This window comes from Nymphalis io, chromosome 28 (assembly GCF_905147045.1).
Source record: "Nymphalis io chromosome 28, ilAglIoxx1.1, whole genome shotgun sequence".
Classification (NCBI taxonomy): Eukaryota; Metazoa; Arthropoda; class Insecta; order Lepidoptera; family Nymphalidae; genus Nymphalis; species Nymphalis io.
The window spans coordinates 1004430-1019353 of record NC_065915.1 but is presented as its reverse complement, the minus strand read 5'-3'; the positions used below and the strand labels follow the sequence as shown (position 1 = coordinate 1019353).

Here is a 14924-nt window from a genome sequence, read left to right as displayed (position 1 = left end):
ATTCATGAGAGGTTTAGCTGTATAATTTATTAAGTTTTTGTGTAAATTGATTGATAGTTGTTGAATATTTTTTTTTATAAAATGGGAAGGCGGACGTGCATATGGGCCACCTGATGGTGAGTGGTCTCCAACGCCCATACACATTGACCATCACCAATGCGCCACCAACATTGGGAACTAAGATGTTATGTCCTTTTTGCCTGTAATTACACTGGCTCACTCACCCTTCAAACCGGAACACAAAAATAACAAGTACTGCTGTTTTGCGCTAGAATATCTGATGAGTAGGTGGTACCTACCCAGACGAGCTTGCACAAAGCTCTACCACCAGTAAAATCGGAAATAATCATTCTGACTGGAAGCTTTGAATGGCATGCGCCTTGTATGCCAATGCCAAGTATTATACGTATAATACAGTGGCGAGATGATGTCATATCGTACGATTTCGCAGGTTAGTAATAGAACACACGTCCTATTAACGATTAGCAGTACCCGCCTGCAGTAATAATAATTGTGTTGCAAGTTTTTTAATTTACTTATTTGATAGCGTTGACGTTAACTGCAATTTGTTAGGAATTCCGATTACTGTCACTAGACGGTTTTCATTACTTACACACACATACAAGGCTTTTACAAGGGCTTTTGAATTGAGCAACCACCGGTTCGGAATGTAGGTAGTACCGATAAGAACCGGCAAGAAACTCAGTAGTTACTCTATTCATTCTTTTAATAACAAAGGCAGTCAAATACAATTAAATTTTATGCTTGGAAATCAACTCCACTCTTGGTTATCGATATAGTCCTGTGTTGAGTAATATGTCTTATTTATCAATCTGTTTTGAGATAAGACAACGTATTGAAAACGAAACATATATATATATATATATATATATATATATATTCCGAACCGGTGGTTGCTCAATTGAAAAGCCCTTGTAAAAGCCTTGTATGTGTGTGTAAGTAATGAAAACCGTCTACAACCTAACACCGCCAAATGTCTCTATTTATATTTCATTCAATACTTTAACATTAAGATTCAAGAGGTCTTATGAGCTTTCCTGTATAAAATAATTATTTGATTTGATATAAAAAATGTATAGAAAAATTAATAAATTATTTATTCGTAATAGAGACACAGACTGAGTGACATACGTATTTATATATATTTCTTTTATTTATTTAATAGGCACACTAATAATATGCATATTAAATGGTGGCATACATAACATACAAAGAGAAAATAAATCAACTTCTGATATGTATATCGATTACAAGTGTACATAAAATTCACAAAGCATCGCGTCAACATAAAATAAAATAAAAAATTTTGACCTACGCTTCATTAACACAATATGAAAAAAAAATAACAAAAAAAAAACAACAGGATCTCAACGCATTATTTTGATGATGGACTCGCTGACAAAAATGTCAATGACATGTATAACTTTTGTCTATTCATTATGTCGAGCACATATGCGTACTATCGGAGCTAGCTTTCCAAGACGAGTTTTCGTGATATTATATTAATTGTATGTGTATTTGAATGGTTTTGGGTGTAGTTGAAGATGGAGAAGGTAGAATTGGGTAATGGTATTTGTCCACTTAAATTATAACTTGATGAGACGCTCTTGTCATTGCCTTTCATTTTAATCAATCAATGGACAAAACACTTTATTCAAGTACGCCCTCACAATCACTCCTGAATCGTCATTTTACAAGATTAATTAAAACGTATACTAGGCGGTAGGCCTTTGTGCAAGCCCGTCTGGTTTTGTACCACCCATCAGGTATTCTACCGCTAAACAGCAATGTTTAGTACCAGTTACTATCATGTGGCCTATTTACCCGTCCGTATACCTATAATATAAAAAAAGACCTTCGAGATTTGTGATACAATAGTTCATAAATTCATTACGTACAATTAAAATTTTAATCAAGATTTCTATTGTATGTATGTAAGTATGACAGTCGCAAAAACGATAAACATTAGTCATAATTCCACAAGGAATTTATGAACCGGTTCCGAACGTAGATTCTACCGAGAAGAACCGGTAAGAAACTCAATAAGTAGGTATGAAAAATCTCAAAATTTTATTTTTATATGTCATTACTTTCAAAATGTAAATGAAGAGAAATCGCTTATCATTAAAATGTTATTTATTTTGATAAGGATAAATACTTTGTGACAAATAAATATAAAACATAAAAATTATTACTGTAGCTTATCACCTGTCGGTTAGAAAGAAAACTACTGTATAAGTTACTAGTGTCTGCCAGCGGCTTCGCCTACGATGGGGTGGGCGATACTAAGTACCCTAAGGTATATAAAATTTCATAATGAGCAGTTATGTATTTAAGAAATTAACAAACAAACTCCACATTTACAATATATGTATGATGTATTCATATAAGTCCATCAAACCACGGGCTGGCACTCGGCTACGGAGACCATCCTCGTGAAAGACTAGCATCTGCTCTGTACATAGTGAACAAATGTGTGCGCAAGCACAATATCACTTTCCGTTACTTAATCTAACTTATAATCCAAAACGACGATTAGTTTCATTGTCATGATGTTCAAAGCTAACTAGTCGGTATCACACGAAACATTTTTTTTTACATTGGCCGCCTGATGTTAAGTGGTCACCAACGCCCATAAACATTGGCATTGTAAGAAATGTTAACCAACGCCTACATCGCCAACGCGCCACCAACCTTGGTAACTAAGATGTTATGTCCATACTTAGGACTTGCCTATTCTGAACTCTTCGGTTGACAACATCTTGCGTCTTACTTGTACTCCCAAACAGTTAAGCTGTCCAGGCCATTCCGGCGAAAAGCAATTCGAAATCACATTAAAAATTGTTCCAATACCTATTGAAAACATAATCACTTCAAGTGTTTTATTACATCAACTTTAACTTTTTTTTATTACTAAACGCCAAGTGTAAATCGGTCATTGAACTTTAAAAACCTTGAATTCGCTTCGACGTTCGGTTCATTACGAAATATCGCGCTCAGAGATGCACCGATTAATATTCGAGATTTATAAATACGTTAATAAGAAAATTATGGAGCCCTCTTTTTCTAAGGCAGGACGCTCACTTGGTGGAATGTGACTACCACAAAATATGGAGACCTGCAACACCGGAGGGCTTACAAGGAATAAATGAAATTGGTTACCTCCTTATTAAATGGAGCAAATTACATAAAACATAATATATATTTATCTATATTAATAAATGAGAAAAGTATATTTTTTAATGCCTAAATTAAAAATTTCTTAAGCCAATACCTAAATTGTATACCAGAAGTTGCAGCACGTGTCGAAGGTTTATAAGTAATAGCCTGTAATTGTTCCACTGCTGGGCTAAGGCCTCCTATCCCTATTTTGAGGAGAAGGTTTTGGAGCTTATTCCACCACGCTGCTCCAATGCGGGTTGGTAGAATACACATGTGGTAGAATTTCAGTGAAATTAGACACACACGTGATTTCGTGACATTGACACACCTCATTTCGTGAGGAAATCACGGTGTTTTCTTTCACCGTCAAGCATGAGATGAATTATAAGCACAAATTAAGCACATGAAAATTCAGTGGTGCTTGCCCGGGTTTGAACCCACGATCATCGGTTAAGGTTCACGAGTTCTAACCACTAGGCCATCTCGGCTACAGTCGAAGGTTTAAGTATATAATATTATTATATATAAATCGCATTGCATAAGCATTGCAGTTTCGCCTTAGATTACTCTCGTGACAAGCGTAGGTTTTTTTTTGTAATGTCTAAATTAACATTAATACATAAATTGTGAATGACATAATGATATACAACAATTATAACAAAAGTGAAATAATTATTACATGTTTATAAAACATTCTCCCCATCTTTGTAGATAATGTGACAATTACTCATAATTGATTGTGAATGGAATGGTAAAACCAGCGGATTCGCCAGCGTGGAATCGATTTGTGACGAAACGTTCACAAATAATGCCTATGTAATATATAGGTAGACATACAAATGATTATTTTGGTTTTGGTAACTCGCAAATAACCATAATATTATAAATATTAATATAAAAAAGGCATTTTGAAATTACCGACGACACACTAATTTTATTTATATGTACAGATGTATGTGTAATATTGGGGACCACTCAGTAATGATAACTTACCCGCCCCCAAGCCGAGATGGCCCAGTGGTAAGAACGCGTGAATCTTAACCGATGATCGTGGGTTCAAACCCGGGCAAGCACCACTGAATTTTCATGTGCTTAATTTGTGTTTATAATTCATCTCGTGCTTGACGGTGAATCATCGTGAGGAAACCTTCATGTGTCAGATTTCACTGAAATTCTGCCACATGTGTATTCCACCAACCCGGCTTTAGAACAGCGTGGTCGAATAAGCTCCAAACCTTCTCCGCAAAAAAGGAGAGGAGGCCTTAGCCCAGCAGCGAGACATTCACAGGCTGTTACTGTATATTTAAATTTACCGTTTCTGAACGTGAGTATCGAAACACCGGTTACAAAATTTCAAATTCAAATAACTTTATTTAAAACGATTTGATTATTAACGGTCTTACTTATAAACGTTATTTATTTAAACACTGATTTATCACTATTTGTCATTATTGATTTAACATTCGAAAGAAGGAGACAGCATTATTTAACTAATCACCCGCTAAAGTTTATACAATAACAATATAAGCTATTGATATTATAACTTTGGGTTTATTTGCGAGTTAAATAATATTTAATGTAATAATCTATATAAAAGCTATTGCATTAAATGAAGAATCAAAGAAATATAGTCATTTCATTTAGTTGTTTAAATTTAAGTCAAAACGAACAACGTACGAAAGTAGCAGCCTGTTATTGTCCCACTGCTAGGCTAAGGCCTCTCCCTTTTTAAGGAGAAGGTTTAGCGGTTATTCAACCACGCTGCTCCAGTGCGGATTGGCGGAATACACGTGTGGCAGAATTTCAATTAAATGAGACACGTGCAGGTTTCCTCGCGATGTTTTCCTTCACCGTCAAGCACGAGATGAATTAAAAACAACGTTTAGGAAAAGAAAATAAGACGAAACTGTTACAATTTTAAACATATTAAAGAACGCTAGGGGGGCTATCATCTTTATATTTATGAGTGTTTTAAATATTAGTTGTTCCTTCACGCTTTATCACAGCTAAAATATAAATAGCATATTTTGTGCCTTTTATTATGATGATCTTGGGCAAAGTCGCGGGTCAAGCGCTAGTCATAAATATAATAAATCCAGAAGGCAATGACAAGCGTATTTTCGAAATTCCGATTGTGAGTGACGCCGCCGCTTGGAAACATCGAACTAAACTCAATCAAAATTTATTTGAAAGATTCAATAAAGTTATTTAAATGTAATGTCGGTGCTATATACAATTGTTATATATTAAAACAGAATGAATCGCGATTTTATCTGACTATATTACAATTTAAGTTTTAAGGCCAACGAAATGGTCATTTTAGAAGAACTGTGTCTTGTATTGCAAAGAATAGGATTTTGGAAAGATTTTTTTTTATGTTATTCGGACACGGGCACCTGATGTTAAGTGGTCACTCGCCCATGGACATTGGCGATGTAAGAAATATTAACCACTCCACACATCGCCAATGCGCCACCTTGGGAACGATGATGTTACGTTCCTTGTGCCTGTAGTTACACTGGATTACTCATACTTCAAACCGGAACGCAACAATAATAAGTATAACTGTTTTGCGGTAGAATATCTGATGTGTGGGTAGGTACCTACCCAGACTTTTACTGGTGGTAGGGCTTTGTGCAAGCTCGTCTGGGTAGGTACCACCCACTCATCAGATATTCTACCGCAAAACAGCAATACTTGATATTGTTGTGTTCCGGTTTGAAGGGTGAGTGAGCCAGTGTAATTACAGGCACAAGGGACATAAAATCTTAGTTCCCAAGGTTGGTGGCGCATTGGATATGTAAGCGATGGTTGACATTTCTTACAATGCCAATGTCTAAGAGCGTTGGTGACCACTTACCATCAGGTGGCCCATATGCTCGTCCGCCTTCCTATTCTATAAAAAAAAAAAAAAAAGACGCGCTTGCACAAATACCTAACACCTAGTAAATAGTTAGTAGAGGGACCTTTGCATATCAGTGGGACACACCAAGCTTAATCGTATCAACCTCTATTTGTATAATATATTTTGTTGTTTTATCTATATAGAAAAAAATAACTGTCCCGTACCCACTTCGTTGAGCGATAAACATTTTTACTAGTGATCGATTGGCCGAACATTAATAAAATTGTCTCGCGTATTTGATATATTAAATTATCTCTTTAAACTATGCGACCAAAAAACAAACAGTAAAAAATTAATTTTATCTAAATAAAATTTCTATGGTAAGAGCAATTTATTTTAAAATAGATTGCCGTGTTGTACATAAAAAAAAACCGTCTAATAGAAAAATCACTCAACAGATTACGACACGGTCGCGTTTCCATTCCTGTGTCGTAATATCTCTTTAACCATTGGTCCAAATTAAATTCAATAAAAGGGAAAAGTTATTTATTTTAAACACTTGAGACAATAAGTTTACTTATTTTGATAAGAATTTATAATTGTTGATAATATAACCAATAAACATGACCTATCAATTTAAATTATTTTTTTCATAAATATAAAAAACTACTTTTTGTGACTTAAATATAAAAGTTAGACAAATTTATCGTTGACTATTTTATAGGCATTATCAAGTTCTACAACTTTTCTCTGGACCTCAATCATATATCTCTCATCGTTAAGGCGTTCGTAGGAAACGTTTTCGTTCGACCGTTTTTAGTCCGACTTACTTTGCAAATCCGACTACCAAGAAAAAGTCTTTTCATTTTTCGGGTTAATATATAGCCTAACACTCACAAATGATGAGGCTTTCTATTGGTAAAAGAATTTTCAAAATCGGTTTAGTAGAACCAGAGATTACCCCCTACAACCTCACAAACTTTATCTCCTTATAATATTATAGTAAAAATATAGATAATATGAAGATTTAATTAAGCGAAAAATGCGAAAAATGCAAAAGTTCACAACATACCGAGGCGTTATATTATATCATCCGTATATTTAAATCGCGGTCATTAACACGCCGAGTTTTTTGTCCGAGTAGTTTGTATATAGGTCAATGTTTTGTTATAAAACATTGAAAACTGCTTCGTTTTTAACAAGCGCCAATTTTAGATTCATTTATTAGCACATTCATATTCTTACTTTCTTTGGTCAAGTATCTGGACGGGATCCTGAAATTTTCATTGAGCATCTAGTCGTTCAAAGATGAATAGCACCGGAGGTAGCAGAGCGCACATGAAGAGACACATAGGTAGGCAGACTGACAATTGGGCTACTTGACACTAAATTGTCACCACGGCATCGATATTTGCATTGTACGATATTAACAATTCCTTACATCGCCAATATGTTACTAACAAGGCGTTATTTCCCGTGTAGTTACACTGGCTAACTCGAACTTGAAACCTGAACACAACAATGCCGAGTTCCTGTTTGGCCACCATGTAAAAACTCACTTTCATAATTAAATGGAACAGCAACCCGATACTGCGCATTTCTTACGCTACTCAAAGTCTATCTACCTATAGAAAATCCCATAAAATGGAAGCGAGAATAATTTCGTGCCTTGAACAGAGAGTGAAGCTGATCCTGTGCCTGAACTCTCCTTATTTGTGCACCCAGTTCTACACTATAATATGTCCTGTGCATTTGTCTAATCTCAATGAAGATAGACCCACCAAGATCGAAATCGGTTGATATCGCTATCATTTACAACATAAGATTGTTAAATATATGTATAATACATATACAATGTATTATACAGACAGACAAATTAATGTGACGACATTATATAGTATGTAAATATATAATAATACAAACAGATCGATACCTAGGAAGCATCCGATCCATTGACCTAGATGTTTGTTAAGCGAGACAATGCGACTTTCTTATGCTGTATTTTGCACTTGGTAAAAGAATTGACTCTTGTATAATGGTTACACAGCTGCAGATCACGATACCGGGTTCGAATCGCCGACCGCGTGAATAAAGGTAAAATAATTTGGAAAGTGAATATCTTAGAACCCTTGCAAAACACGTCGATATATATATATATAACATAGGATATATACCTAGATCATATTTTTCACCAATTATATTTCATAAATTGGTGATAATAGCTGTTGAATTTCTTGCCAATTGTTTATCCATAAGCAGTGACCATAAACGTATGTAATAGATTATATACTCGGCATGCGTACGAAACGGACATATATAATCCGAACTGCGCATGCGTGCCAAAACGAATTTTTTCTATCTCTACGTTAAACAAATAATGTATGTTACACTTCGAGTCATTTAAATGCTTCTGTGTACATTTTGTTGCGAAGTTTTTGTTTTAATGGGCGCTATTTTACTAACGTATATATTATGTAGTAATTATTCAGATTGACTATGAAGCATAATTCAGAGCGGTAAGTTATATTGTGATTTAATTGTCAACTAGACTTCGAAAGCTAATCTTCAATTATCAATTTATCGTAATAAGAAGGTTGTGTTTGTTCAACATTTTATAATATAATATTATATATATTATAAAAATGATATACATAGATATAAATATATAATTATTTATACACAAGGTGAAATTTACTATTGAAGATTATTCAACATACCCGAGATTTTGAATGTAAGCAAAATCATAAACTTTGTTTTATAATATATAGTGATACACACACTAACCAAAGCTTATACTTTCAAAATTCCAGCTCAATCGGTCTTGTTAAACATAATAAACACATCGCATGAACAATTTATATCCTATTTCGAACTACAAGAGGAGTAAGTAGTCTGTGATATTCATTATGGATTCAAAAAAACAATCGCGTTTCGAATGTAGGTGAAGTGGTTATCGGGACTTTTGAAGTAAAACTGAAGTAAATATAAGTAATTAAAAATAATGTTGTTTTATAAATAAGAATATGACGTTATGCTCTCTGCAAGCAAGTCTTCATTATTACAGTATATTAATAAGGCAGAGCTATTAGCAAATCGATTGTAATATCTTATTTGACTAGAACAAACTATAGAAATTTATATTTAACTATCATCCTTATAAATGTTATTAAGCTGATGTAAAGATAAACACTGACTTATCTCTTTTTGTCATTATTTATTTGACATTCGAAAGAAAAAGACAGCATTATTTTACGAATCGCACCCGTAAACAATATTTATAATTTAAGCCGTATATTTATATGAAGCGTATATCTCAAATCAATAGATAAAATACTTACAATTAACAACTTGTACACATATAACGAAAAGCGCGCCAAAACAGGTACGCCATCTTCCCCCCGCCATCTTGTTTTTCCCGTCACAGGCCATGAGTCACATCACTCACATCACATTACTTTGTAACCGGGATTTTCTTGACATTTGGTATCTGTAACAGAATATTTTATATTAGTATCTAAATAATGACTACGTTTATCGAGTGATTAGTTAAGCTGTCTTCTTCTTTCGAATGTCAAATCAATGATGACAGAAAGAGAGAAATCAGTTTAACTAAACAGTCGCTGATTTACTTTTATAAGGCCGTGTTTATTGTCGCTAAAGCTGACGGTCTTCTCCGCTTATAAGGCCACCTTGATAAGTTCCCTAAAGTAAAATTCAAAATATTTATTTCATATCGAGATATTACACTTATTAACAATCTAATATCTAATGTCAGAAAGTGATATGGGATTTTGAGAATAATTATTATTACATTTCAAGAATACATTAGCCGAGATGGCCCAGTGGTAAGAATGCGTGAATCTTAACCGATGATCGTGGGTTCAAGCCCGGCAAGCACCACTGAAATTTCATGTTCTTAATTTGTAATTATATTTCATCTCGTGCTTTACGGTGAAGGAAAACATCGCGAGGAAACCTGCATGTGTCTAATTTCACTGAAATTCTGCCACATGTGTATTCCATCAATCCGCATTGGAACAGCGTGGTGGAATAAGCTCCAAACCTTCTCCTTAAAAAGGAGAGGAGGTCTTAGCCCAGCAGTGGGATATTCACAGGCTGTTACGTAAGAATACACGCAAAGAAATAATATATCATCATAAATCGGTTATCAACATTCCTAGGATAATGAAGTGAGTTCTTACAGAATACAGTTTTGTTAAGAAATACCTTACGATGAGATCAGATAGAATTAGCGAAAATACTGTTAAAAAAAACAACTTTAGACTGTTTTTAGTACAAATGTACAATATATAAAAAAATGGGTTATTTTTTGTTTTTCAGTGCACTTGCTGTAGCTACATGAGACGATTTATTTCTTTTTTTTTATTATTCAGTTATTATTGTTTTCAAATTGTCTTCATTTTTATTGTACACAGATTATTCAAGTCGTGGGTGGGTGTGAAGACGTTTATTTTGTCACTGCGCCAAGAAAAATAATTTAACAAGCGTGCTAGTTACCCAAAGCCCTGTATAGTTACGTTATGGATTCATACAAATAAAAAAAAGTTTATTTGGAAAGTGATCATTTATATACCATTAAGAAATCGCCGTAAGAATCATACCTGATGGGGTTCCAAGCTACGTCATAGGATGTTAAAAATAAGTACTGAGAAATTCGTGGGGTTTCACGATTTGACGGAAATCGAGCATCTTTCGTTGTATAAGTTAAAACCTCAACTATTTATTATTTCAATTAAATTGCCAAATTCTTTGCTTTTACCGCTAAGTTTACAGTGTTTAGCGGCAATAAGTTTATTTTAGCGTTAAGGGAACTGCCACATCATACACGCAGTAATTAGTTTTAAACACCATACATACATACAAATAAATCAAATTTTCTTTGATTTCAAATAACTGCATCTTTTTAAGTTAATATGGTTTTATTATTTTTTGTATATTATCGTCGAAGGCTTTATTCTGGGACATACTCCTCGTGGAAAGCTGCTTCCAACTGGGAAGCTAATTTGACAATCATTCCGATGAAATTCATTTCAATTTTATCTCGAACTGTTTAACCCAAACATTTACACCGATTGCGTTTCAAGCTATTCACATCGATCCTTTGTTGAGAATTTATGGATAAACATGAAGCAGAATTACGTCTGACTCGTGCAATATTTCTCCAGGGCGAAGTATAAATACAAATTAAAATATAACAACTCGATGCTTGCAAGGATTTGAAACTACTAACCCGCGTTTAAAAAACACGTATCCATTGGTCATCTCAAAACAAATAGTGAAAATAAATAATACATTACCAATAATATCAATTTGTATCATGAAACTGGGTTTTATTATGGATATGCTATCGGGAATACCGAGCACTGAAAATTTCCGCTATTTCTGTAACTAAACAAACAATCTAATCGCCATATACATTTCCATTCAGTAACTGCTTCTAGTTGTGCACATTTTGCCTGCAAACTATTTCAAGTTCATGCAAGTGCACATTCTCACAGAAGATCCGTATTTAAAGAATCGTTTTTAACGGACCCATCGCTAATGGAGGTTTTGTTAACACCGTATTTACGGAACCGTTTTTAAACATGATTGACGGGACCTGTAAAACGCTCTGGGAATGTAGCCTTAAACAAAGGTAATTGATTGTTACATATTATAGGTATCAATATTATTAACCGACCTAAATAATAAATATATTTTTATAAGTAGAACAATAACATTTATTCTTAGTTTGCTCATTAAGACTAAAAATTTCGCTCCGTATCCCACTTGGCACAAAGGTTGTCCATTGCCATACAACGCGGAAATGCGGCCTGCATTATGGGCAGCTTTGCGTCGGGTGGGAATCGGGAGGGACTATTTTAAAATAAAAAAAAAAAATATATCAAAATATTAATAAAAAAAAAAAAAATCGAAATAGAGTTGAATTTGATTTTAGATATACCTTATATTATATTACACTAGTTTTCTCCCGCGGCTTCGTCTGCGTATTAAGTGGAAAGGGGCAGGTGGTAGGTATGTCCTTGGAGTTCAAGCTTGCTTCATAGTTCACACTAAACTTAATCAAATTTCGGGTCAGTCGTTTAACGAAAGCGTACAGTTGGACAGTGTTACTTTCGCATGTATTATATTATCATGGATTATGTAACTGTCACACGCATCAAGAATCGAAATCTTGATATAATTTAATTGCACAGAAATGGAAATTAATTACCTAGCGACCTCCCCCGTTTCTACTAAGTCGCGGACTGAATAAGGTAGTAACATAAAGCGAAATTATACAAAAAGCTCTCAGAATAAATGATGACGATGCCTTCAAGAGGGACTAGCCAACTGCGCAGGACATTATAGTGTTCAAGGGTTTGCGCAAACCCTTGAACACTATGATCTCACTGTCATGATCCATTATCACGGCCGGAAAGAGCGGCGCAGGAGCGATAGCATTACGTGTTTTCCGTGGGAGTGTAAACATTTAAAGCTGCTACTGAGAATTTTATGACTTAAAAACCCAACAACTTAACTCAGTGGTATGGCTTTGTGCAAGCTCATCATGGTAAAACCCACTCGAAGTATATTTTACCGGCGAACAGCAAAACTTATATTAGGTATCGTGCTGTGCCGGTTTAAAGGGCGAGTATAACAGGTACAAGCGACATTACATCTTATTTATTTATTTAATTGGTAATCAATTAACATACATACCTTATTATATTATGTACTAACTAAACGTTTTAGATTCGCACGGGTAGATAAGAAAAATGTATTTTGGACAGGATTTACGTAAAATCCGTTCTTAGTGAGCGTCTACGTCGGGGAAGGAGTAACTGTGACGAATTTCAAGCCAATCGGGCGGATATTTTATATATATAGTTTTAGGAGATCTCGTGATGAGTGGTATTTCGCTTATATATATAGACTATATGACATGTAACTAAAACCACAATAGGATTACATAATTCGCTTAAAAATATATTGAATTACTTACTAGAAGATGGTAAGTAAGGTAAAACTTTTAAGAGATGAGAATCGAATGTATGAGTGTGTGAAAGGGTGTGTGTTCTTTGTGTTTGTTCCCCAGGTTCATCAGGTTTTTTTTTTTTTTTTTTTATAGAATAGGAAGGCGGACGAGCATATGGGCCACCTGATGGTAAGTGGTCACCAACGCTCTTAGACATTGGCATTGTAAGAAATGTCAACCATCCCTTACATATCCAATGCGCCACCAACCTTGGGAACTAAGACTTTATGTCCCTTGTGCCTGTAATTACACTGGCTCACTCACCCTTCAAACCGGAACACAACAATATCAAGTACTGCTGTTTTGCGGTAGAATATCTGATGAGTGGGTGGTACCTACCCAGACGAGCTTGCACAAAGCCCTACCACCAGTAAAGTGCAGTCTTCTACCAGTCTGTCTCCTTATATAAAATAATGAGCCGAGCCAGAGATTGAACCCAGGACCTCGGGAGCTAAAGTATAAACTAATGAGGTATTTAAATGAAATACAGCTATTGTAGTGCTATCGATGGTTGCCAGAAATGCGCACTGTTTCTCTTACTATGTTTTCATATACAATTAAATTTATGTATCCTGTATGAAAATCATGTATATAACCAAAATTGCCGCTGTCACTTGTAATCCTTCTTATATATAAATAAAATTCTGTTCGTATGTTTGTACTCTATGCGTTCCTAAGCCATTGATCCGATTGTGATGAAACTTTGTTGATTTAGCGTGCGTCAGAAAAGGTAGGTCTTCTTAGCATAAAGGAACTATATTTTTAACATCACACCCAACATTTTTGAACTGTAATTTTTATCTTAGTAGAATTCTGGATTTCTAGACTAGTCTGAAAGTAGTTATCTCTAATATCGCCATTCTCCAGTTCATATTCCAGAATACGAAGTTCTTCGTGTGTCGCGGTATTTCAACCTAAGAGACGCTATCGTATATTTGACGCTTTGTCTTTGTTTCGTAGTATAGTTCCTCATGTATTAGGAGGATGTTGAATCATTCGTGGTTGCCTAACCTTGGTTTTGTATTCATTTTCTACTTCGGTTGTTCAATGTCTACTCTTAGTGTCCGGGCTGTACAGCAGCGCCTTTTATGAAATAAAATGACAATAAAACCATTAAAGTCCTCGCGGGAGCGAGAAAGACGCAATGACTATAATTATTGCATCATCTACTTTAGTACTATAAAGCTTGTCGCTCTCTCTGTGTTCGAATGCACACCTTAAATTCGTACTACGTATTCGTACGTCTCTATATCAAAATTTTCGAAAATCCTTTCTTAGCAACTAACGTTATAAAATAAGTCTATTTCGTAAATTTCAATTCTCTACGCTCTGTAGTTTTGTCTATCTGTTGATAAGCAGTCAGGACAAATGATTTTCATATTATATAATACAATGTATTGCGTTAATTGTTGATTTTGAAATTTAAAAAAAATATAATGTGCTTTAAATAATTTAATAAATATTTAAATGAATGTAATGTTTAATTTTAAACGCATATTAAAAGTTTACACAATTTAAAAATTTAATATAATAATACACTTGTAAATATCCTATATTTATTTGCGTATATTTATTTATGAATAATAAATATATACAACGCTGTTATAAATAATTATTGCGAATTTTCCTCTGTAACCGATTCATATGTTTAGATGGTCAATGACAGCGAACGTAACCTAAAAACCGCATCCATTCCGGGCCAGGCGCGTCATTGAATAACAAACGCGTAACTTTACATTCCACGTTCATATGGGCATTGCTGTTGAACTTGCATGGAAGTGACATGAATAAAAATAATATTATACATATATATCAATATATACAAGTAACGGCTTATCTATATAACAACAGTTAGAA

General features: G+C 34.4%; 1 protein-coding gene across 5 annotated transcripts in view; it reads right to left on the bottom strand.

Moving 5' to 3' along the window:
- Window positions 1-14924, bottom strand: part of LOC126779278 (uncharacterized) — an 80936-nt gene that overhangs the window by 40190 nt on the left and 25822 nt on the right. For 4 of the 5 annotated variants that reach the window (XM_050503245.1, XM_050503248.1, XM_050503249.1 and 1 more), the window contains exon 2: window positions 9367-9515. In XM_050503245.1, the coding sequence (XP_050359202.1) occupies window positions 9367-9457 (91 nt within the window). In that variant the 5' untranslated portion in view covers window positions 9458-9515. Of the gene's footprint in view, window positions 1-9366; window positions 9516-11993; window positions 12273-14924 lie in introns of those variants that run through there. The other variant, XM_050503247.1, reaches the window with a different exon arrangement.